The sequence below is a fragment of the Lutzomyia longipalpis genome, chromosome 3 (assembly GCF_024334085.1).
Source record: "Lutzomyia longipalpis isolate SR_M1_2022 chromosome 3, ASM2433408v1".
NCBI lineage: Eukaryota > Metazoa > Arthropoda > Insecta > Diptera > Psychodidae > Lutzomyia > Lutzomyia longipalpis.
Genome location: NC_074709.1, coordinates 19,567,832 through 19,593,988, shown reverse-complemented (window position 1 = coordinate 19,593,988; position 26,157 = coordinate 19,567,832). Strand labels below are relative to the sequence as shown.

Sequence of the window (26,157 nt, the reverse complement as noted above, 5' to 3'; positions counted from 1 at the left end):
AGGGTAAAATGGTTTTATGGGGACGCCAGGTTTTAGGGAAACCATGAGAAACCCACATGTTTTGGGTTTTCATTCAATTTTAATTGAAAAGTTGAGCTTCGTAGTAGGAAAACTACGTAATTGCCCGTGTGGATGTCCATATCTATGGTACCTTATCGCACATGAATGATAAGAATGTGTGAGGAATAAATGATTTAGTTTGAACGCTGGGTGGTGGATTGGTGGCGATAAGATAAAAGGGATTGTTTGAGGTGTGAGAATATCAACCAATAAATTCTATCGCGATTGGATTTTAGCATTCAGTGAACGATGTGAATTGTTGGGAGGAAGAAAAGTTTTTCAATTGGATTTTCTCGATTTTTCTCTATTTACTTTTCTCTCCTGGCAGTGTTATCCGAAATTCGCCACTTTGTCGCATCAACAATTCAAGTGTGGTCGATGAAAAGGACGAATTCGGTGTGAGAAAGAAAGTTTTTCAGTGTGTTTACGGTGTGGTGGTAAATAAGGATTATCTCTCAAGGGTGCTGCTCAAATGTCTAACTAAGTCATGTTTAGTTCATTCCGACGAAATTCTCCACTTAGATCCTCATCCAGGCGAAGTTCTAAAGGTAAAATAAGATGAATTTTTCTACATTTGATTACGTCACCCAGACATTTTTAATATTCCACGTAAAATTGTTACGCGATATCGTCATTTATTTCTGACACACTGATATCTACACCCGTCTATTTAATATCAAACAGAGCTTTATTTTCTTTTTTTTTTTTGCAAAAGCTCAAGAGCAATAAAGTGAACAACACCAACATCAAGGCCAATATCATGTGAGGATGTGGAGTATATATAGATGTGTACTTCAAAATCCTTTTTTTACATCCTAAATTGAACCGGAAATTTAAACATTTATTGTGTATTTTATGATGTTTTCTTCATCCGTAAAAAAACGAGAGACAAGGGGAAAGATATAATCGACTTATATATACTTCCCACGTTATCCTTTTTTTCTCAATAAATCCCATCCCATTGCCTTTTTGGTTGTGTGCTTCCAAAAGACTACGAGCGCACAAAATGCGTCCCCAGAGACTACCTTTGATAAATTCCAGGCATTTTGTCCCCATCCCGTCTATAAATAACCCCGAAAATGGTGTATGTGTACACAAGGCTGTGTCAACTAATATTTAACTCAAAGGATGCGTGAAAAATGTTCTTCGTACATTTTGCAGAGTGGTCGACTTTAAAGCCTTTTTTGTCTAATGGACGATATTTCGTATAGACAACAAGTTTGTGGCTACGGTCACAAAGCTTTCGTTGAGCTATTTTGATACATATTTAAGAGAAAAGGTCAGTTAACACGATGGGATTACGGATTAATATTTCCAAACTTTGATATTTTAAACTTTTTATTAGATATAGATTAAATATCACTAAATACACTGCGCTTACCTGGCCGGTCCACAGTAATCTGACTTGCTCAGAGCAGGTTCGTATGTGGGGAAGTGACGGCAACATTTTCTTTCAAGCTCAGTTGATGAAGATTGAGATGAGATCAGGCTGAAAAGTCAAATATATCAAAGATTTTGATGCAAACTTTGAGGAAGGATGACCAGTGGCAGTGGCAGAGCAAAGTGCGAGTTAATCTTTCGCGGTTTTTCAGAGTTCTCTGGCAGAGCTGCAATAAGAAGAGTAAAGGCCAGCACTATTCTAATGAAGGGGCCTTATTCAGCGACCAAGGAACCCTTGAAATCTTTGATTTTTCTACTGAAATTTCAAGATTTCAAGCGAATTTCAAGGGTTTCTTAGTCGCTGAATAAGGCCAAGAAATGTATATTGTTGGCCCTGGTTTCAGAAATTTAGTCCTAAATGTTTCAGGCACGCTGTGGTTTTCCACCGACGCCAGCTTTTCACTTCTCTCAAGCTCAACCACTCGGTCGGCATCGCAGATGCTCATTTTCACTTTTTAGAAGCTCATTTTGTCCCTCAGTGCAGCAAGAGACTCATTGAGTTCCTGCACTTGGCTGTTGGTGCACCCAGTTGACTAGAACTTTTTGAAACTTCACCTTATCTATTTTAGTATTTGTCTTTGATAGACTCCGGCAGAGCTTCTGTCTACATAGTTTATGTTGCTCAATTTGTACTGCTTTAAATGTTTCAAAACATTCGCGTCAATGTTTCGTAGTGACACTATGTAACATTGACGCGAATGTTTTGAAACAAATAAAGGAACACATCAATGCTGATATTTTTATCAAAAATGTTTTTTTGGACTTAAACTAACTCACAAAATTATTTTTTTTATACATCTGAGACCCTGGATTCTTTACGGCTTTTAAAGGGTTAAATAAAGAAACTTACATCTTTGACTGTTCAAGGTATTGCTCAAGCTGCGTGTTAAACCTAGATTTCGTTCAGCTATTGGCCAATATTTTCTTCGCAAGGAGGAGAATAGTAATTCTGACCTGCATTTTCCAGCAGGGGGAGCTGTGCGCAACATTTCTTCTCTGTTTCACTATATTTTCAATAGTGAAACGAGAAGGGGGATTGCCGCGTACAAGTTAAAAATCATAAAAAAAATTGGGATCACGATGTAAAAGTCAATTCGTATCACTTTTACCTGTCTTCTGTGCAAAATTAACACTTTAACGTTGCATTTTACAGACCTTTTAATTTATGTGCAGCATTTCAAAGCTTCCAAGTCATTCTTTAAATACTTCTATTTGCATTCCAGCGTTGCTATGCTTTATTAAATTTCTCAAATTTCTTCATTCCATTGAATTTACATCCAATTTTCCCATAAAAGTCCTTAATTCTTTTAATTTTATTTTCTTCTCCCGAAGAAAACTATTCAGCAAAAGAATGAACTTGGAGGAAGAAGTTTTCTTAAATCGTATATTTTACGTGAAAGAAAAAAGCAAAGGAGTAACTTCCTTCTGTCGTACAATGCGAATTGGGATGGGAAAGTGTGTACAAAGAGCGAATATTAAGTTACTTTTAGGGAGCACAAAAGGAGGACACATGGGACTGCAAATTGACAAAATGTTAGGGCCATTTTTTTCCTCTTCTTCTCTTCTAAGCTCTAATGGAGGAAAAACTTTCCCATTTCCGGAAGACAAATTTACTGTATTTTACTCTTTTTTTCTGGGATTTTCTCGCATTGAATTTATTTACTTGAAACTCAATGCGTTCAGAGGGGGTGAGTTTTAGGGAGGAAAGAAAGAATTTGTACAAAGGTTTGTTCTTTGAGCAAACAAAAGTAGATGGTTTGAAATTCGTTGTAATTTCTATGACGGAAGTATGGCGAGGTTGACAGCGGAAAAGGCGGAAAATACACAAAACTCTGCGATTCTTTCGAGGAAATGAACAGTGAGCAAATTGAAGTGGACACTTGGGACTTTTACTACCTTTTGCCAAAGCACTTTCACATCCACCCTCTCCTCCCTCCATTGACCCTTTTATGGGTTAACAGAAAGATTTTCCGGGTACTGTACGGCGGAGGGGGAAAAAATTGGTACTTCATCTCGATGGAGGAAGTGGAAAGTGTTGAAGTTGCTGTATTGATGTGACATCTTCAGGAAAGTGTGTATATAGTTGGGGGTGGGTGAATGGAGGAGGATTGATTTGTGAGGGGATGATTGAGTGAATTCACATGGGATTTATTAATTTTTCTCCCCTTGAGACATCGAGTGTCAATGTGAGGATGTGAAAAATCTTTCAAAAGCCGGCGGGGAGTGTTGTTGAGGGTGCCAAACGAGCCTGTAAATTGATGTTGAGGAGACACCCTTAAAGTGTCGAACACACGTGATAGCTTTCCTTATTTTTTTTATTCTTGCATTCCTCTTCAGGACTCTCTCTGTGTGAAAGATGCGGCAAAATACCCACAATATTTCTAACCGAGAAAGTCCATGGTGAAAGTCTTTAGTAGAGCATCAAAAGAGTATACATCATAAATGGGGAAAGACTTTAGTCACTCTGTGCATCACAATGAAGGATTTTCTGTGAATGATGAAAATTTTATACGGTAGTTCTCTCGATCGATATCCTCTCGCATAATTCTCCACCAGCAGCAATTTCCGCGCGCTCTCTCTTCTCAATTTTCCCATCCGGAAACGGGCAAGATTTTCCCATGAAACGTGCTCGAAGGGTCGGTGTATTTTACCCCGTCAGAAACCCACCCACCCCCTTCCCAAAAACTCTTGTAGTGCTCTCTCGTCTTTGTCTAACAGAGATGCTGTTTTGTATTTAATGTTGATGACGATGTTATGCTCCAACGAATGTTTCTGGGTAGTTCTTTGTGAATTCTGATGGAGAAGTGTTTGGGGGTGTGTTGTGTGCGATGTGTTAAGCTCAATGAGAGCAGAACGAAAGAGAGGAATTCGTAAAACTATGGAAATATAATTAGCAGTATAGATGGTGTTAACCCATTTCCGACTAATGTTTCATTTAGCACCCTACAAATTGGGGATTGAACTTGGTCTTTGCTCTCTGTCCCTTTGCTAGAAGGGGAGAATTTAATAAAATGCTTCGTGTTGTAACCAACACGAAGCATTTAAGAGGAAAACTCTGATTTTTCATTTTCAATTTTTTACGTGTTTGTGGAATTTTACGAGAGCTTTCATTTAAGCCCAATTTATTGGGTTAGCAAAACCGGAGATATGACCGATTTTCGATGAAAACTTGAAACAAACATTGGCAAAACGCCTTGATCGATTATAAAGTCTCGTCTATGGACGAAAAGATCATGAAATTTGGTTGACTTGGTCTTTTTCATTTTTAAGTTTTTACATATTTGTAGAACTTCTCAAAAGCTCTAATTTAAGCCCAATTTGATCATAATCGGTTTAGCATAACCGGAGATATAACCGATTTTCGATGAAAACTTCAAGCAAACATTGGCAAAACGACTTGATTATTTAATGTCGCCAACATAATGTCGGCTAGATAGTTGATCGTCCGGCTGAATATTTTTCGTGACTGAAAAGGATCTGATAACTTATCAGGTTATCTTATAAATATTTTAAATAATTTAATTTAACAAATAAGTACATATTTTAATTTTTCTTTTATTTTCAATTTCAATTTGTTAGTTAAGTAATTTCTTATTTTCAAGTATAACTTCTTTGCGATGCTTTTTTAATAATTCTGCCCAAATGTCCATCTACTCTTACACAAAGTCTTACAAAAAGGAAATGTTTGAAGGAGATTCTGATGTCCACAGCAGACCGAGTGGAGAGCTTATCTTTTAAGGGGGGAGTAAGCGAGGTAAAAAGAACATTCATCCAAGAATGTCCCTTGAAATGCTTCTTGAATGCAATATACCATCTCTTACGCTCATCGTGGAAGCACTTTAGCAATTTCAGCTATTGTGTTCATATCTTTTCCAAAAAGTTCACTGCCAAGACTTCTTTTTTTTGTGTGTATCATAAAGATAAGACAGAGCTGTGTATAGAAATAGCCTTAATGGAAATACGTGCAAGAACTAAAGTTTTTTCTTCTTCTTTCATTTTACGAAACTCTTATGAAATGATTCAGAGCTCTTAGCGAGATATTTCGTTTTTCTCTCACTTTTTTTAGGAGCTGCATAAAAATTTATAAAAAATATATTTTGAAATAATTCTTTATGATCTATGAAAATGAAGCTATTAAATATTTCTACGTTATGTTAGATTCTGCGCAAAATTACGTAATTTTTCATTTTAAATATAATTTGGTGTGAAAGAAGAAAATTCTTAATAAAAAGAATTTGCCAATTTTCATTTTTTCTCTCAAGGTTTCCGCAAAAAAAAATGTCCTTAAGAAAAGTCTCTTGATTAACGTCGTTGGAATGTCTTTGTTTTCTTCCTTTCTATCTAAAGTAGGTATACAGACAAAAAGAAAAGCAGTGGTGGGTACAGCTAAAAACCTTATTTGTATGTGTGAATTAAATTAGCATAAAACATTGTCTTTCTTGTAAATGGCCCTTTCTCATGGCCTCTCAGGTGAATGTTGTAAAAGTTAAGGACAACCATGGTTGAACTTTATCCCACGACTTTCAAAAGAAAATCTCACTCAGGGCCTTTTTAATAGAGAGCAAAATCATTTAGGACGAGAAAATTAATTCACAAAATGATCCAGAGAATATATTTATATCACTGTGTTAGACACTTTTCCAGGGTATATTCTATATTTAAATATTCTATATTAGGACACCTTCCGCTGTAACATGAAAAATTTTCTCTTCAAACTTTCGACCCTCAAATCCCAAAAAGAACAAAGAAAATCCCCTAGAGATGAAAATTTTCTCTTGATGCTAATTCAGAGAAATGTGAAGGAGAGGACTTTAGGGAAAATTCATAGGAGAAAGCACGGCAAAAGAGAAAATTCTGCTACAAGCTTTTATTTAATGAAAATGATATCAAAATGTGGGAGCGTTAGAGACTCCTGTGGTGAATTTTCATTGATATTATGTAATGGGGGAAATCTAAACCACATCCAAACAATGGTTTGATGAGTGTATGATAGCCAATAATTAACCAAATCTCCATTACTGACAGTCTATTTATGGAATAAATCTAATTAGCAACTAAATCGATATTTTCAATTTAATAATTTACTTCCTCTCCCCCACATCAGGTGTCTAGCGTAAACTTTTAATTAATTTTGGATAAATTTCAAAGTTTTCGAATAATTGGGAAAGGTTATTAACACATTGAAGTAGGAGTTTGTCTCTTGATTTATTCTGAGAATATAAAACTTATTTATTTTGCTTTAATAAAGAAGATATTTTGTATTTTTTTTTTATATTTTGTATTTTGGTCGAAAGCTCTGGCAATTCGAATGTTTTAATTGCTCATTCACGAAATCGACGCTCACCGGAAGGAGAATTTCAAAAAATTCCCGAATTCTCAGTTTAATAAAGAAGTTTATTCATTTGAGGACTTTGAAATACTTGACAAAGAAATATCGATTCAGTTTGGACGTAAAGCTTATGCTTTTATGCTTCGACTGATGATTTTCTTTAATTTCCTGTCTAGTGTTTGAAATATATTGAAAAAACATTGAATTCTCTTTTCGGTGAATTGTGCACAGTGAAGCATATGCTTCATGCTCGAATATGTAAAATATGGGCGGAGCTTACACATTTTTTGAACAAATCATTCTCTAAGCTTTCAAGATAATCTCTGAAAATATTCTGTTCAGAACTTATTCAAAACTTACAGTGACAAAAAAACTCAAGAATGAATAAACTCCTTTTCCCTTTAAGTTATGGAAAACAAACAATGTCACTGAAAAAACAACATTTTTAATTCAATTTCAAGGGATGTATCATCGCTATGAAATCTAACGAAGGACAAAATTACCCTATTTCGGAATGTAGCAGCATAAAGTATGTTAAGGGTGAGAGAGAGAAAAAAACGTCCCCATTTCTCAGAACAATTGGATGCAATTTCACATGATGGGTGGCAAAAGGGTGGTAAAAATAGAATTTCAAACCCCTTTCGCTCAATGCAAATACATAAAGCGCATTCATGTGCTACTACCATCCACCCACATGTTATTAGCATCACTCACCCTTTAACCAAACATACTGCGCTCACCACCGTACTTATATTTCTTCACATAATCCAAAACATGTTCAGCATCATCAGCCCTACCATGTGAAATAATACACACAACACAAATTATAAATCCTCTCGTTCTCTCTCTCGCTCTTTATTCATGAAATTAATTTTGTATGCACGAATTGTTTCAATGGGGGTGTTACATAACACACTGTTAGAATAGAACTCCATTTAATTTGTCCCATAAAGTCAAATTTTTCTGTTTATATTGAGAACTTTTCACTATATCCGATTTTCTGGAACAATGCCAATAACAAAATTTGAATTTGCAACAATTAAATTTTATATTTAACACTTTAGTTTCTTTTTGTTTAATTTGAAAAATATCTAGAGAGAGAATTTGTGGGGCCAAACACCCGCTAGAAAATCAGGAAGTTCGAGATTTATTTTAAAAGTTATAGGAAATTATTTTTAGGCTAAAAATCACATAAAAAAATTGGAAAGAAAATTTTCAAACGTTATTGAATACGTAAAACTTTAAAATCGTAAAGAAAACGGCAAAAAGGAACGTCAAACGTGACAAAAAAACATCAAACGTTAAAAAATAGTTTTAGACGACGAATGTCAAAAGTTCGAAAAAAACGTCAGACGTTAAAACGGTCATTATTTTTAGAATGAAACGTTATAATAAGAAAAACATCAAATATTAATAAAAAATATCACGAACGTTAGGAAAAATGCGTCAGGCGTTAAAACGAATGTCAGTTGATAGAAAAAATGTCAAATTCTAAAAGTAACGTCAATTGTTAGAAAAGGAACGTCAAACTTAAAGAAGAAACGTCAAACTTTAGAGAAAATCAATCATTAAAAAAATCGTTAAATGTTCAAAGGAATGTCAAATGTTAGAAAAGAAACGTCAAACTTAAAAAAAAATATGTCAAACACTAACAAAAGCATTTAATGTATGTATATGGAAAATTAAACCTTTGAACATGTTAAAAATAATCATCGTGTACTAAGAATTAACATAAAACGTTTTAAAAGAAATGTCAAACGTTTGTGATTTAATGTCATTTGGTTTAAAATGTTTTTAAAATAAAAAAAAAGTCCAAAAACCTTTCCTTGAATAAATTTTCTGCTTCGTCCTTGTTTTAAATTTATAAAAAAAACAAATAAAAGCTCTCAACGATTTTAGCTAAAAGTTAAATTATATTTTGTATTTTCCACATTTTCCATCACTATAGAATAAAATAAAAAAATCACTGAAATGGCATATTGGTTACGTCGGTGTTTTAGTCAGAAAATAGAAATCTCTACATTTAGATATTTCTAATCAAGCATGTCTGGCAGCACGATAAAACATATCGAGATAAATCAATTTCTCCATCAGGCATGTGATTTCACCCAGAAGAATGCTTCCATATGGTTGAGAAGATTAACAAAAATTTCACAAAGTCTCTGTGGGGTCTGTCTGCGGGGGCGGGATATGAAGGGAGATGCGCTGGGGATGAAAATGAAATTCTCCTGACACAAAATATATCACTTCCTGTTGTAATGATAATCCGATTAATTCATTAAATATTAATTTGATCCGAACGACAAAGTGAAAACCGAGACGTGTCTTCTCGCTCAAGTTTTTCCTTTTCATTCTTCCTTGTACATCATTTTCTCCAATTTCTCTTTTTGACGGGAAAGGAAAAGGGCAATGATACGAAGAGGCAGACGCGTGCTATAGATGATGACTTCATCTTTTTTTTTTGAAGGATATACACAAGCATAAATGATTGACAGAAACAACAACAACACATGGCAAAGAGATTTGCTTCATTTCCATCACCACATAAATAGCAAAGACAAATGAAGAACTATGTGGTGTAGTCTCTCCCCAATATATAGGACTATTAATACCCCATGAATATCCTTTGTGATGATTGAAGCAATAAATTCAATGTCTCTGTCATTGGGAATTTTTATCATTTATCTGTTTTCGTCCCCATTTCTTTAATGTTTCTTCTTCTTTTTTTGTTGTTGTTGAAAAGTAATTCACTTCGGTGTAATTCAGTTTAAAGTTTCCACATTCATTGCCCTCTTTTAAGATGAAGAAACGAAAGACTGTGTCGGTACACTTACCACCCTATTTATCTGTTCGTTTTATTGTATAAACATGACTTTGTCTTATCTTCCATTGCTTTTTGAAAACACACAAAACCACCACGCAGATGAGTCTGAAGGGAATCAAATTATATGTACTTTATATCGATTTCAAATAAAATTCCCATGAAAGAGGGAAAATGCTTAAAGCCCTGAAATGTATCCTGGAGTGTATGGTGGCTGCTGAAATAATGAATTCAGTATTATACCATCACCACCCCCACCTCCTGTCAGACATACAAAACCCATCCCACCCACCCATTCGCCATTCCAAAAATCTACTCGCGTATCATATTTTGATGCTTCATGAATCGAAAAGAGAGGAAATTCACTGATAATACGGTACACATGCGATGGGAAATTATGCTGCAGACGATGGCAATATTCCGACATCCACCACCCCAATAAAAGTAAATCCATGTTGGGAGTGTGAAGTTATACAGCGATAGCGCCTAAAATGTAACATAACACGTAACACTGATGCGGAGGATGATAAAACTTATCGTCTCCTACATCCTGCTGAATATAATTTATTGCTTGACAAAATGCAATTTCTTGCTTGGATTTGTCTAAAAACAGAAGTAATAAAAAAAAATAAAAGTCAATTTTTTTCTCATGCAAAAAGCCCATCCCCAGAAAACTCCAGAATAGGAGAATCTCTTTCAAAAGATTTTGTATATGAAATGCAATCTTCGCGTGATTTCCATATTTGCCTATGAGAGAAAAGAGAGTTCATGGAAAAGTTCTGTGAAAATTTGTATTCAGATTTATTCCTTAATCTCCTCCCTCTTTTTTCATACAATACGAATGCATTTCATCACACTAATTGTTTTCTTGAGAAGCTGTTGAATCATCTTCTATGTTACTTTCTTTTGCATTCTAAATGAGAAAAGAAAAAAAAAGTAATAAAACTGCATACTGATTGATGTAAAACTTCATTATTTTTTTTATTGAGGTTTCTCGAAAGAAAACTTTGCAGATTTGCAAGCGTTTGTAGCGTTTTGTCCTCGTTGCATTCAAGATCATTGAATGAATGATGAATAATCAAAGAATATAATTATTAATAATTTTTTCATGAACTTGTGCTTTGAAATCTTCTTATTTCCGTCATTTTTTTTTAAAGGACGTTGTGCACAATATACGGTCAAATTATTTAATAGAATTTGAAATAATTTGAGTAAAGTAATTTTTGAAAAGACGATTTTCTTCCTATAAAATTAAAAATATTTTCAGAAAATGCTCAAAAATTAATTATTTTAAGACAAATTTCACAAAAAAATTGACCTGAGGGACCTGAGGCTATGTTCTAATAATACTGTTTTAGTCTTTCTTTTCTCAACAATCATTACTCATTTTCTAATACAGATTTTTTTTGACTCTTATCGAGATTTAAGTGTTTGAGGCACAATTTTGCCTCAAAATAAAAAAAGAAAAGTTATAGAGAGGAAATTGTAAAAAAAAAGTCATAGGGCTTGATTTGAACCCGCAACCTTGGCTGGGAAATATTTAATAGATTAGCCATATTAAGCTATTTTCTGGTGACCATCTTGAAAAATAACGTTAAGCAATATTTTTCTCAAATTTCTTCGATTCTACTAAACTTTTAAGGCTACAATTATGCTCAAAATTGCTGTAAATCTTGCAAAGAAAATACTACTCTACATTTTGTCACACGTAGAATTCACTACTCAGCTTGGCTTAAAAATTTAAGTCGGTTTATAAGTCGGTCTGAAGGTTTTAAGCCAGTTTTTTAGGTCTGATTCAAAATTTTAAGTCGGCCTTAAGGTTTGAAGTCAGTTTTTTAAGTCTGATTTAATATTTTAAGTTGGTCTTAAAATTTGTAAGTTCGGTCTTAAGGTCAGAAAGTTTTTTTTAAGTCTGATTTAAAATTTTAAGTCGGTCTTAAAATTTGTAAGTCGGTCTTGAAATTTTTAAGTCAGATTACATTTTACAAATTTTGATATTTAGAAATTGTCAGATGCAATTTTTGGAACTTAAAACTTAAAATATTTAAGTCAAACTTAAAAAGCTGATTTAAAACCTTAAGACCGACTTAAAAACCGACGGAGTAGTGAATTCCGCCCATTATTATTGTTAAAATGCTTCATAAAGCTCTACATTTCAATTAAACTGGCCATCATTTATGCATTTTGCGTTCTTAAGTGGTTGATTTACCGCATGAATGAGGGGATTGATTGCAGATTTGTGGTTCTATCTAACCTATGTAGATTTATGAAAATTGATATGAGAGATTTATTCAGACTCTCCATGATCATCCCCATCAATCATAGATGAGTGGTGGTGAATGAAAGTGAAAGATTTTTCTTCGAGAAAAGGTATTTTACAATTTCTTCGCTGCGTCACGTGCTAAGATGCTGAATTAATTTTGAGCTTTCTTATTTTTCTCCCATCTACATAAACTCGGATCTTTGGGACTTGTGAGGGGTAAAGTCAGTGATGATGTGAAGTATGTATACTGAGGGGTTAAAAAAATGATGAATGGATGATGAGGGCCACACAATCTATGATGATATACCGGATAAAGGGAGCTTTTTGTTGATTTTGCTTTTTGATTGTGTATTACATATATAATGAGCTTTGCGTTTGCGCACTATATATTGCATTTTATGATGAAAGTAACCGGTATAAACACATGAGAGAGCTCGTGGAGAGAGCTTTGAGTGTCACGCATACATCAATGGATTTTCAGTCTCACGCACACAGGCTCATGGCGGGTGTATTTGAACGAAGTGTGGTGTGTGGAGTAAACATGAATGAAACATTGTGTTTCATCGTAAAAATGGAGTACCCAATGAAACATACATATCAAAACGCACACATATATAGCAACGCACACCATAGCAAAAGCTCTCGAGATGCGAAGAGAGAGAATAATATAATTTTCAAGAGTCAGTCGTTTATAGCACTTCTTTGTGGTGAGATGCCAAGCAAAATATCGTCCGTCGTGAAGTTATTGTATTAAGAATATTTTTTTTGCTATATATAGTGTGTTCCTGTGGGAAAAGTATTGTGTGCGTGGAAAAAAGCACATTTTCCATTTGGAGAAAAAATTCAATTTTGAAAAAACCGCCAAATTTTTGCGTGAATATTTAGTGTGTAAAAAAAAACGGAGTCCCTCAATTATGTGCCACAGAAATGTATTTGATATTGGGTGCAATTTCTATGGATGTAAAATTAGATCGTCTGTGCCGACCATTTTGTAAGAGATAGAAAATACGTGGTGCCAGTGCGTGTGAAAAGGACACAGTGCTCTCACTCAAACCAAACTCACACCATTTGTAACATCTTGGGTGTGTGTTGTGTTCTTCTCAGTTTTTCTTTCCTCCTATGTGTTTTTTTTCTGTGTGCATTTTACTACCAAGAGTAATTTAGGAGGCAATGTCAAATATTCTCGAGAAATAGGTAAAAATACACATAGTGCAAGGGAAAGAGGGGTGATGTGCGCGGAAAAATGTGGGTTTAATGAGATTTTCCAATAAAGTTCCCATTGGGAATTCTCCACAATTTTATTTTAGCTGGATTTATTTTTATCAAACTACTTCGACGCATTTTATTGTGCAAATAAACTACATTTTTTTCTCAATGCATACAACACCCTAATAAATTGATGGTAAAAAAAAATGTCAGACTCATCAATTAAAAAGTGGAAAATTGAAAGAAATGCATTCCAGTGCAGTTAATAAAATGTGAATTGATGCTTTTTGTAATTTTTCAAGCAAAGCAAAATGGTTGGTGGCTCTATGATTACAAAAATTCCTCAAGCTTGACATATGTTTGGGTTGGTACACGACTTTCGTGTTTCTGTACCACCTATAGCGCAATTTTTTTGTGCTATCTGAATAACAAAAAAGAATTTACATACAAAATACCAAAGTGATGAGTATTTTCTGTGTGACTCTCGTGAAGTTTACATAACAACAGAAAAAACCACATATATAGGAGCTTTTAAATAAGAAGAACTTTTCTATATATATAGTGGAATTTTCATAAAAAAAGCAATAAGGTTTAGATGCAAAAGATTATTTACAAGCGCTTTCGATGCGCATTAAAATCTGTGAGCGATAAATTATAAAAATTTATTTACACTTCATTATTTAGCAGCAGTCCCTTATAGTTCTCTATAAATTGTCTTTTAGCTTGATCTTCAGCATGATGGTGTTTCTTTTGCTGTGCAACCAAGTTTGGTTGGAGCAACATTTTAGAGAGACTATAGGATATATTTTATCTTAATTAGATATGCAAGTAAAATGTGCAATAATATTCTCCCTCTCTCTCTAAGTACTTTCACATTTAATCCGTATATGTTCAATAGTAACTCCTGGTGCAAAGTTGAGTCTGTCCGTCGCATAAATTAGAGCCAATGTAAAAGGAGAGGATGTAGGAAATATTAAGAGGTGAGAGACAGGGAGGATTCCAGACATACATGCACAGTATACGGTGCAAGTGAGAGACCAAAAGGATTCCAACATTATGTGGGGGTTATAAGTCAGACAGCATAGGGAAGTTTGAGGTAGACCTACATATATGCACTGCACATAATTCTGTACATTCCCCCTAAACTATAGGTACACATATTCTCTGTGTTCGTGAATGTATTTGAGGAGGGTTCCATGGACCTGGCAGGTGGCAGGTGTTTAAACCCTCTGAAAAACAAGAGTTGCGCTAAACAAAGAAATGAACTCACACCGATGATGCTTACACGTAATTTTGATATATATTTTCATTTAATATGCCAAGCGGGGGGAATTTTTAAAAGAAAACAAGAGTGGTTTATGCGAACAAACTACGAGGGTTTTACGTGAAATCACCCCCAAAACAAAAATATTACCTTTGTTTCATTTGGGAATACCGTAAAGTCTAGCAAGTTTACCTAATAAATTTATTTGATTGTTTCTTTAGCATTTTTCATTGTTTTTTATTAAAATTATAACATCTTAGTTCTTGTGGAACCAAAGAATTTTAAGAAATAATTTTACCTGGAATTTCTTTCTTTCTTAATGAATTAGGACTTCAAGTTCTCAAAATCTTCGTCAAAGATTTAAAAAACATTTTTAACCCTTCTGAGTCCAATTTACGTTTCTTAAGTCTGGATCAGGTTTAAAAAACTATCTTAGGCCGAGGTTAAACTATTTAAGACTAGGCATTTAAAGTTTAAAACCTTAAAAGCCTGATATATGAACAACTCAAGCTGGTCTTTAAACTGCTAAAGAGTACTGGTTTGAAAAACCAAGTAAGAAACTTAAATCTAGCATAAAATGATTTAGGCCTGCCTCAAAAAACTTAAACTTGATTTTTGAAAACTTTACTCAGGCCTTTAAAAGCAAAAAAGGAACTTAGATCTTTCAAAAAAACTTAGGCCTAGTTTAAAATTTTAAAATTGGTTTTTCAAAATTTAACACAGGCCTAAAAAAAACTATTTTATAAACTTGGGCCTTACCTAAAAAAACTTAGGTCTTGCTCAAAAAACTTAGGTCTTATCTATAAAACCTAAGTCTGCTTTTAGAAAACTTAGTTTCAATATAGTCGCTGATTGTAGAATTTATTTATTTTGGAATAAGGATTTGTACAAAATATTAAAATTTGATCATTGTAGGTCTTGCAGACCTAAAGATACTAGAAAAAAAACGTCAGATATTATCCAGAATTCAAGTCTTATTCCTAAGAATAACTTTAAATCACTCTAAGGCCTAAAATCCTTAACAAATTGCCAGATTAATAATTCTTTTAAATTAAAGGTAAAATCTTCAAATAAATGGTTAAAGTTGCAAGACTCTACGGTATCTACTTCTTTTTATTTATTTACCTATTTCCTGGATAAACAATAAATAGCCCGAGGAAGTTGTTTTTATATTGGAAACCTTTGAAGCCCATTTGGGGAATTGATTAGTAATTTATGAGTCAAAAGAAAAATGTCAAAATTCATTACTTATCAGTAATTAATTCAGAATTTTATAGCGCGACTGAACTTGCTTAATTAACAAAAGGCAATATACAGAAAGCCCTAATCTGCTTTTCTTATGCAAGAATTTAACCTTGTTGATTACATATAAATTAAAATTATACCTACTCTGGAAACAAGTTGATGACTAGTTTTTTTTTAACATAAATTACATGAGTATTTGTGATCTTGAATTCTGTAACATGGGCACAGGGTGTCCAGATATCTGCAGTTTATTTCTTTAATTGAATTTCATGTTAAATTAAGAGTTTTAATATTTTCATGCCTAAAGTGTTTGCGCATATGCTTCATTCGATGGATTGTTTTATTTCTATACATGAGTTAAGATAAATCATCAATGAAGCATGGATGCATATGCTTTATGGATAAAAATATTTTGCAAAAAGATCCTAAAAGAAAAAAATCCATCTGCCTTTTCTTTTCTTGAATGCTCTTTAACCCTAAAAAACTGTTTTATTTATCTTATGAGTATACTTAAATGATAATCTTGAGTGCATCAAACTGAATAAACTCCTTTTATTGCTGCTGTTAAATTAATTTTCATTTTAACGTTTCACAGTATTTAAAACTATTCCATTCACCCCGGTTTTATGGTACCAACACCAACATTTTGCATAAAGGGTTTAAGTAAGAATAAAAAAAAAGAAGAAAATTAAATTCAAACTAAATTAATGATTTACTGCGAAGTAACAAAATTATATAGCTCCATAATTGAGGAAAATTATTCAATTAATTACAAAGGAATATAATGAATTAAATTACATAAATGAAACACTAAATTTATGCTGTGGCAGAAGAGTCTGGACAAAAATATTCATGAGATGAGTTTGCTTCGGGTTTATCATAACAATTGCAAAATGTTTGCTTCATGAAGCCACGCAGTCAATTAAGCATCTTTTTAGTGTTTAATATATAAATTTTCGGGAGAATGCTTTGAGTTTGCAAAAATAAATAATTTTTTGGGTGAATGCCAATAAACATCGTAAATGGTTAATTTTTATTTTGTTAGTGGAATTTCCGCTGATGTCCACGAGGCCAATTGGACAAAATTGTGCGTAAGCAGTGGGTGGGAATAAATCCAGTTAAAATATCATGGGAATTTTATTTAAATTTCCCCTTTTTTTCAATCAACAGGGGGCTGTTTTTGGATTAATGAAAAAGAAACAAAATAAAAAATTACTGTGCTCTGTGGAAATGGCCAAATATGGATTTTTAGTGCCAATTGTGCGAATAAATAAAATGTAAATGTTAGTCAAAATATTGCTATTTGAAACATGCAATTTGCTGCGAGATTTAAATGATTGTAATCGTAGCATAGGTACATACAATGTGTGAAGGAAATGCAGATGAAAATATTTCGCGATAAATGTGGAATTTATGTTGAAAATTAGAGGATATTGCGCATATAGTGTGTGTGCTGTGTGGTTGGATGAATCACGCGCCACAGGATAATTGAGGAGCGACAAAAGGCAGTGTTTGTATATTTTCATTGCGCAGAAGAAAGCATTAAATTCAGCGTGAGCAATTATGTCGATGCGGAGCCAAATGCTTCCGCAGCAACCATCGCCAAATGTGGGTGGTAGTGGCCCACCAATTGGCGGTGGTGGTAGCAACAGTGGTGCCAATAATATTGTTGTGATGCAAAAATCCGTGGCTATTGTAACGCCACAGCGGAGCAATTCGCTTGATTATTTGAATTTCGAAGAGAAGCGCCAATTGATAGCATCGTCACTTTCACTATCGGATATTTTGCACTGCGGTCCAGCAGCAGCGGCTGCAGCAGCAAAGGAAGTAGCAGCTAATACAGTTATAGGTATGATTTTTTTGTTGTTGCATTTTTCATTTTCTTTTTGCCATGTCCTCTTGTGCAAGAACATAACTTACTTTTTTTTTTTACTCAATATGGTTTATTTTTCCTCATGCGTGGAAAACATCCATATACGGTATGTTTAGTTTGTTGCGAAAGGTTATAATATGGATTTTCATGAGCCACCTGTTAAAGGGAAAGCATAGAAATTTTCCACAACTCAGTGGGAAAATTCTACATGGCAAAAATGTTGAAATTTCAAGAAGAATGTCTAACCATTTGTTATGACTTTGTTGGTTGAGGAAAAAAAAGAGAAGAAGAAAAAGAACTGAATAATGCCGGAAAAACATGGAATTTCGTTCGAGGCTTAGGCCCATGGGTCATGGAATTTGAAGGAAACTTTCATTGGAAGTTTCCTTCACAGTAACTTTTTCTCCGCTAAAAGTTTATGCTTCATTTTGCATTATCCTTGTGCTGAATTTGAACTTTTCTCCGTATATTGTATGTAAATAATGACATAGAAAGCCTAAAAGTACGATAAAACCATAAAATTAAATTATGGTTTGCAAAAATTCATGTAGAAAATATTTAAATTAGGAATAAAATGCACTTTTTTTTTAATTTCTAACCCTTTCACGACCAGTATGATGGGGATAAAAGGTTAAATCTTGAATATTTTGCACCTTAATTAAATTATCAGATTATGGGTGATATTCATTTGTCATACAGTCTTAAGAAACTAAACTTCTCTTCTTCTAAACTATCTCATAAGAAAGGCTTATTTTTTTCTTAAGAATATTATAGATTTTCTTAATTTTCTTATGCAAATTTTAAGATTATTTAAAGTTTCTTAAAAATTTCTTAAAAATTTCTTTAAAAAAACTTGAGATTTTTTAAGGAAAATATTTAATTTTTTAAGTTTTCTTAATCGAAACTTAAGATTTTTTAAGTCAAGCTGAATAGGTTCAAATTGATATTTTTCGAAGATTATTCCTGATGCTCTTCCGGTATTTATAAATTCGTAAAAATCATTGAAAAATGATTTTTGATTATGGAAATCTTAAGTTTTTCTTAAACTTCAAAAAGTCTTATAAAATTTTAAGAAATTTTAACTTTTTCTTAAAAAAAATACTTAAGAAATTCTAATGCCACCTTAAGAAAAAGATCTTGAGAAAAACTAATGACTCTTATAAAATTATCTGTTTTTTTCCTAACCTAATTGCCGCAAAAGGGTTAAATTTTTGTAAATCTTTAACATTTAATGCATTTTTCTTTTTATAAAGCAATTTTAAAGACTCTTTTAGCATATTTTGAATTTATTAATCATATTTATATCAAATGAACGTTAAAGAAAATCTTTGAAAATTCAAAATAAACATTTTTCCACAGATTAGATGAACGTATTAGAAGAACATTTCATGTTAATATTTGTTGTTTTTTTTTAATTGAAAATATCTTCTCGAATGAAGATCATGTTTATGCAATTGAATGTCCATTTACTGTTTATTTCATTCTGGGATGGGCACAGCCAGTGTTTATTGGAGAGAGAGATTCTCTCATCGTGAAATTTGCTTTTGATTGTGCTTTCAATTGCGATTTAATTCTGTTTTTTTTCGTGCGGTACAAGTTCATTGAACTAACCTGGAAAATTCCTTTTGTGAGTAATTTTTCACTTTGTTCAATTTCGAGGAATTTTCCTTGCAATTTCACGTATACGGGATCGCACAAGAAAAGTGAGATATTCTCACCTATTTGCTTGAGACGGTGTGTGAAGGGGATTTAAAGTGAAAATGTACGATTGAAGTGCTCAATTTGTCGGTATTTCTTTGTAAAAGGTCACTGACATTGTGGGTTATATATGGCGGAGGGATCGTAAACACAGAAAAAAAATGTGGTACAAAATGGCAAAATTCACCCACAATTACCTTCGACATTTTGCCACGAGCAATTCTCTCTCACAGTTGAATTTGTGAAGCTGATTTTTGGAATCTTCTTCCACTAAAACGTACAACATTGAAACTCTACGACGCCAATGGTGTCAAAGGCAATTGAATTCTCTCTATATTTTGACTGGAAGTACATATATATTTTTTACCAAGTTTCTTCTATATATGTGGTGCTGATGCGGATAGAGTGTGTAAAAATAAAAGAAAGGAAATAAACGTGGAAGGGAACCAGATAGAGAAGAGTGTCTTTTAGATAATATTTGAGTTTAGTCAATAAGCAAAATAAAAAAAACGAACCGAACTATGCTTTTTTTATTTCGTTTGTTGCCTTTTCTCCATTCCAGGTCTAATGTGGGTTGTTAAAAATAAATTCCAACAGTCCCCCTTCTTGTTTTTCTCCACCTCAAATTCTCGCTCATATATTTTTTCTTACCTTCATCTTAAAATGTGTGTAATCTACCTACGTTTTAATACGATCATTTTGTCTTGCGTGCTCTTCTTTCCTCTTTGAATATTTTTCTTTCTATTGAGTTGTTTCATATTGTTTCCCAGAGATTTTCACGATCTATTCTATTGGAATTTGATGTGCGTGGCTTTGTGAAGTATTATGAGACACCCTAATATAATTTTATTAATTTAAAAAAAATCTTGTGGTGCATAAAAATTCCATATAAGATCATTATGGCTTGTTTCTTTATAGAATCTTATTCTACTTATTTGTAGTAAAGTAGTAGGGGACTTAAGGAGTAGGTATAAGTTGCGTAAGAGCAACGTAAGATGTGGAGTAACGTATAAGTAAGGAATAAAGCAAAGCATTAGCAATGATACGCAAAGCAGTAATAAAACGTAATCATAAGCAGTAAAATGCAACAATCTAAAGCAAGTTACATCTTTATTAATTTTGTTGATGATTTTAGCCATAGAACGAAATGTGAGGTTATGTATCGTCCATGCCAACGTATCATAGAAAAGATCTCGTTTTATTTAAAATTAAGAAGAATAAAAGGATAGAAATTACTTTTTTTTAAGCCTTTACGTTATTATTATTTGAGTTCTTCAACGGTTAGGCAAAATAGTAAGATTTACTCAATTTATTGCTGCGTAATCAACATAACCTCACTTTATTTTAGGTGTGTTTCTTTCAGACATAGTTTTTGTCTACCGTTTATTGTCTTTTATCACGAAAAAAATTCTCTGTTTACGCTTTATTTTTAATCTTCTTTAAATAAGAGATTTACTTCAACGTAAACAACATAACCTTACTTATACGATAACTAATTTTAAACTCCTTCAAGAAAAGAGGCTTAATAGTTAGGTCAACTCACGGCAAAAGACTGCAGGCAGTGCTAGAAAGCTGAAAATTGGCATAAATGTTCCTTAGGGCATATAAAGGAAGGAAAATGAGTGCGGTTTGGTTTCGTCCGCTAAAAAGCATATGGCGGCCAATTTTCAAAATGGCGTCCTTTTGAGCTATAATGTAATCTAAAGTTTGTCGTAGGTGGCTGAAATTTTAGTATGTTATAGCTGGCATCAATACCTTTCCAACGATAGGTCAAACACCTTTGTACGTTACGTAGTAACCGGAGATATGCCAGCGTCTAAAGAAAAACCTAAAAATGGCAATATCTCAGGTTCTAGGGTACCTAGGAAGTCAAATGACCTATCGTTGGAAAGGTATTGATGCCAGCTATAACATACTAAAATTTCAGCCACCTACGACAAACTTTAGATTACATTATAGCTCAAAAGGACGCCATTTTGAAAATTGGCCGCCATATGCTTTTTAGCGGACGAAACCAAACCGCACTCATTTTCCTTCCTTTATATGCCCTAAGGAACATTTATGCCAATTTTCAGCTTTCTAGCACTGCCTGCAGTCTTTTGCCGTGAGTTGACCTAACTATAAGTTATATCTTTTACTTTCATTTAACTTTAATAATTTTTTTAAAATGAGAAGAGATTAAAGTCAGAAATGGAAGGATAGATAGCGCCTGTTATAATATAGTCAGATGGGTCAGATTGACGAATATCCGTGGAAATCGTATCCATGACCATTAGTTTTGAATAATTGCATTTCATGTACAATAAATCATGGTGTAAAGACTCTACAGGTGTGGCCAATTCGGGCTCAAAATTTGGTCTGAAAATCTAGTTCGTCGAAATCCCCAGCGATAACAAAAAGTCCCCAAGGGATTTTGGCGGGCTTTTTGGTGGCCCGGAAATTGCCTCTTAGAGGGATGTTGTGAGCCCCATATTTCCCGTGGGGACCCCAATGGGCCCAAGAATGCCATTCTGAGCCATGAAAATGCCATTCTTGGGCAAAAATGTTGATTTTTTCGCACTGACTCACCTGCCGATTTTCACCTCACTTTTGGCCATTTGGGGCGCTTTTGTGTCCCAAAAACCACCTGGGGCACAAGATATGGGCATTTCCCGGAGCCCCACTGCACTTTCCGGCCGCGTCACCGTTAATTTTGGCCATTTCTTGCACATTTAATAACCCCGCGAAAAACACCAAATGCGCACTGCGCTGAAATTTTTATGCGGCGGCTCGTGAATTTTCTCAAATGAATTTCTCCGATTTCTCCCGTATAAAGGACAAATTATGAGGAGCTTCGAAGAATATTCTTTCCCACATTCTGGGCTTATTTTAAAGATCCATCGCACCAAATTTGGCCAAGAGGAAGATAATTTATAATTCTGCTAAATTTCCAATTTTTTCTCCTTCAAATTAATTCTTTGAGAAATCCCTTTCCCTCAAAAAATCATTTTTCTTAAACTTTTTTAGAAGAACTTCTTATCACAATGAATTTATGAGGGAAATGATTCCTCAAAGTTTTAATTCCTTCAAGAAAATCATTAAATAAATAAATCAATTTCAATTAATTTCAATTTTTTTCTCCTTCAAGAATTGATTCTTTGAGAAATTCTTTTCCCTCAAAAAAATCATTTTTCTTAAACTCTTTCAGAAGAACTTCTTATCACAATGAATTTATGAGGGAAATGATTCTTCAAAGTTTTAATTCCTTCAAGAAAATCATTAAATAAATAAATCAATTTCAATTAATTTCAATTTTTTTCTCCTTCAAGAATTGATTCTTTGAGAAATTCTCTTTTTCTTAGACTCTTTCAGAAGAACTTCTTATCAAAATGATGTTTTGGAGAAATTGATTCCTCAAGAATTAATTCTTTGACAAATTATCTGGGTAAAAAGAATAATAATATTCATAAAAATATTTTTCATCAATATTAAATTAATTCAACTTTTTCCTCTTTTGAGAATTAATTCATTTTTTTGGGAAATTCTTTTTCTTCAATAATTTCTTTTTTCTCATTTTACACTTTTTGAATTTTAGAGTCAACTTCTAAAAGAATGATTATTCTCCTTATCAAAATGAAAATTTATTGGAAATTTATTTCCATCAAAAATTAATTCATTTCTCTCCTTCTGCAGAATTATTTTCTTATGATTTTTTACAAAGAATTTGTTTGACCAAATTTTGATTTTTAAGTATTTCGCCAATTTTTTTGAATTTCTTTATCATTCGCCAAGACTGTGATTTGGCCATGGTATGATTTTTACTCTTTTACTCTCACACCCAACCTTTAATGTTGCAGATGACATTTTTTACCATTTTTTTTTCTTTGACCTCTTCAGTGTTGATTTCTGTGCATGAAAAATACCAAAAATTCAGACAAAAATACATTTTTTTTTTTTTAATTTTTTCACAAACAAAATATAAACTTCTGCAACACCCGCTTTCCATCAGCCAAGTTATTGTTGCCAATGATTCGAAATTTTTCCTTAGAGCTTAATGAAAAACATTCTTAAATAGATTAGAAAGCGAAAATATTGCTGATAAAAAAATTAACAGTTCCATCTGCAACTCCACAAATTACCACCACCACCACCAATTCACGAATCAATGGCCACAAAAGAACCTCCTCTCAATTAGAATAAAAAATGATTCAATTTTATTTCTATCACTTCATTCTTTGTCTTTTCATCAATCTGCAAGAACCATCTGCAACACTTTACCAAGAACCTACATGACTGCATTAACCCTCGAGGTGCATGCCCAGAATCCCATAAATGCAATGCAAATCAAATACCACGGTCATTTCTTGAACAAATAATTAATATTTGCAAGCGCTTGGGTGGAAAATTGAGATCAATTTGTGCCTGTATGTCATCAGTTGAGAAATGGCATAGTCGATAGACGACTGGGGCTAACGTTTTACAGGCCAGGGATCAAATCCGGCCACTTGAATTCCTTTTTCTCCCTCAAATTCCCTTTTTACCACCAAATTCACATTGATTTGCTCCCCATTCGCCATTTGTGGTCATTTGGCGTGGGGCTGAGGACACATACATCATGGATGATGGTCAATTTCTTTGATTTAACACCTTTGGATTTTTTTTTGATTTTTTATTCGCAAAATAATCCATTTCTGGGTAAATTGAGGAAGTTTATGTGCTTATATGTTTGTGTTGGGAGTTGTTGGCATCCATGGTAAATACCATGTTCCTCCGGAGTTAAATAGTGTTAAAGAAGTCTCAATTAATTCACATTTAAATGAATTAAATCATTAGCATTTAAATTCATATTTAATCATTCCTTCTCAATTATTTTTTGAACCAATAATGGTGTGGTGACTTGTCTACCACGATGGTAAGAGTGACAAAGAAGTGCAAGAAGAATTATCCTTGAAAGTTTCATCCCCAAAATCAATTCAAGGGGCTATCCTGATGGAAGTTTTCGTGGAAAATTTCAATGGTCATCCCCTCAAGTGTTGTATACACATATAGTTGACAAAGAAGTTGATAAATTGTTTTTTTTTTTCAGTATTTTCTTTGAAAATTTTTATATGAATTAAAACTAATTAATTCATGAATTTCTCTTTCCTCTCAACTCTCTCTGTTATCTTGGCTCACAAATCGGAACAAAATGGCCAAAATGTGAGAATTTCAAATGATTTTTTTGAGCACAAAAATTTATTTTCTAAATTGAAAATACTGAATTCTTATCAATATTTGGCCATTTAACAAGAGTGCAAGCAAATTTAGAATTTTTGGTTTCAAAATTGGCTTGAAAATCGTTCTTGAAAGTCCCCGAGTTTCCAAAATAACGTGACCGTTAGGTGGTATTAGAAATTAGGTATTAGAAAAATATACTGCGGAATTTCAAACTTTTTTTTAATGCTAAATAATTTCGAAACTAAATATAATAATTAAATAGATTTTAATTTTGAATTAAGGTTTATTTGCGATTTTTTCTATAGAAAATGAATGAATTAAATGATATATTGTAGACTGCTGATTGTTGGTGATAAGTCTGTAACAATATTCTTTTCTCACTTTAAAGAAAAAAATTATTGAAGTTTTTCTCTGATCATTTTGCAACGATGCTAATGAAAATGATTTTAATACAAAATAAATTAGAAAGAATTTTAAATAAGAAATTATTCAAAAAATAAAATTATTAAACATTTAGATTAATAACCTAATTACCTAAATCTATATAATAAAGAAAGGCCTGTTTGTTGGTAATCGTCGTTCCGACTTTTCTATACAAATCCACACCGTTTGTCCGATCGCGATGAAATTTGGTACAGAGGCTCCTTATAACAGGCGGTTTCAGATGGCCGTATTCATTTTCCCCCCAAAGCCCCCCATCAGGTAGCCCCCATAGAGATTTCATGCAGTTTTTGCAAATTTTTGAATTTGGTGCTTAAAGTGTTGTATGAAAATGATTTCTTCTCTTTCCGAAATTTTTCTCCGAGATTTATAAGTGACCTGAATCAAAACATCACAATTTTTTTTCCTCTAAAATTTGCGCGAAGCGCAACAAATCCCCGCGAAGCTTTATTATATGTAAAGAAATTGATTTTATTGAAAATAAAGGCAAATCAACAGATTTTTAAGGAATAGGAATAAGTTAATTTAAAGAGAATTAATTTTGAAGGGCACGTTATTAAAAACATGTATGTTTGTGATTTGCTGATCCTTGCTGAATACAAGTTGTCCTGTTTATTTTTCGGCTTTTAATATCTTATTGTCCAAAGTATTGTAGAGTTCCAAAAACCATCAACACATAATTTGGGGGGGGGGGGTCATCTAAATGATCTAAATGGATGGAACCCGTAATAATAAAAAAAAATTTGGGGAAATTTCAAGATTAACTTTCCATTTGACAAATAAAAAAATGTTTTCCTTTAAAATAAATGTATTGTGAGTAAAAATTCAATGAATTGGCTTTAGACTTAATTTGATCATTTTATTTTAAATTAATAAGAAAAAATTTGCAAATCAGACCCACGCGATTTGTTTTATATTTAAGAAAATCAATGGGCGCCAGATCACCAAATGTGATCCAATGTGGAATCTTGTATGAAAATTTTGCAAAGAATATTATTACAATTTTTAATTATTACCAGATTTGCCAATCGAAAAATCCATAAAATAGTAATATTTCACAAAATCATATTGAGAATTAATTTTAAAAAGGAAAAAAGATGGTATCATAACATTTTAAAAGCATCTTGTTAAGTTTAAAAAAAGACAGAGGTTTGAAGAAGAGATTTTTTGAATAAGAAATGTTTACAATAAAAATTGATATTTCAGAAAGAAAGTCAATCATAACGCGTCCAGTTATAAGAGTTGGTGTCCCACAACGTGTAGAAGTTGTTGTAATGCGATTTGTGAGCGGAATTGGTAGACAAATTTGATACCACTTTTT

At 33.0% G+C, this 26,157-nt stretch overlaps 1 protein-coding gene across 13 annotated transcripts in view; it reads left to right on the top strand.

Moving 5' to 3' along the window:
- Positions 1 to 26,157, top strand: part of LOC129792486 (phosphatase and actin regulator 4A) — a 147,180-nt gene that overhangs the window by 14,967 nt on the left and 106,056 nt on the right. For 3 of the 13 annotated variants that reach the window (XM_055831572.1, XM_055831568.1, XM_055831566.1), the window contains exons 1-2: positions 12,594 to 13,107; positions 16,799 to 17,477. The exons of 3 other annotated variants lie outside the window; for them this stretch is intronic. In XM_055831572.1, coding sequence (XP_055687547.1) covers positions 17,192 to 17,477 — 286 coding nt within the window. In that variant the 5' untranslated portion in view covers positions 12,594 to 13,107; positions 16,799 to 17,191. Of the gene's footprint in view, positions 1 to 292; positions 609 to 12,592; positions 13,159 to 16,798; positions 17,478 to 26,157 lie in introns of those variants that run through there. 7 more of the 13 variants (XM_055831573.1, XM_055831569.1, XM_055831567.1 and 4 more) reach the window with 4 other exon arrangements.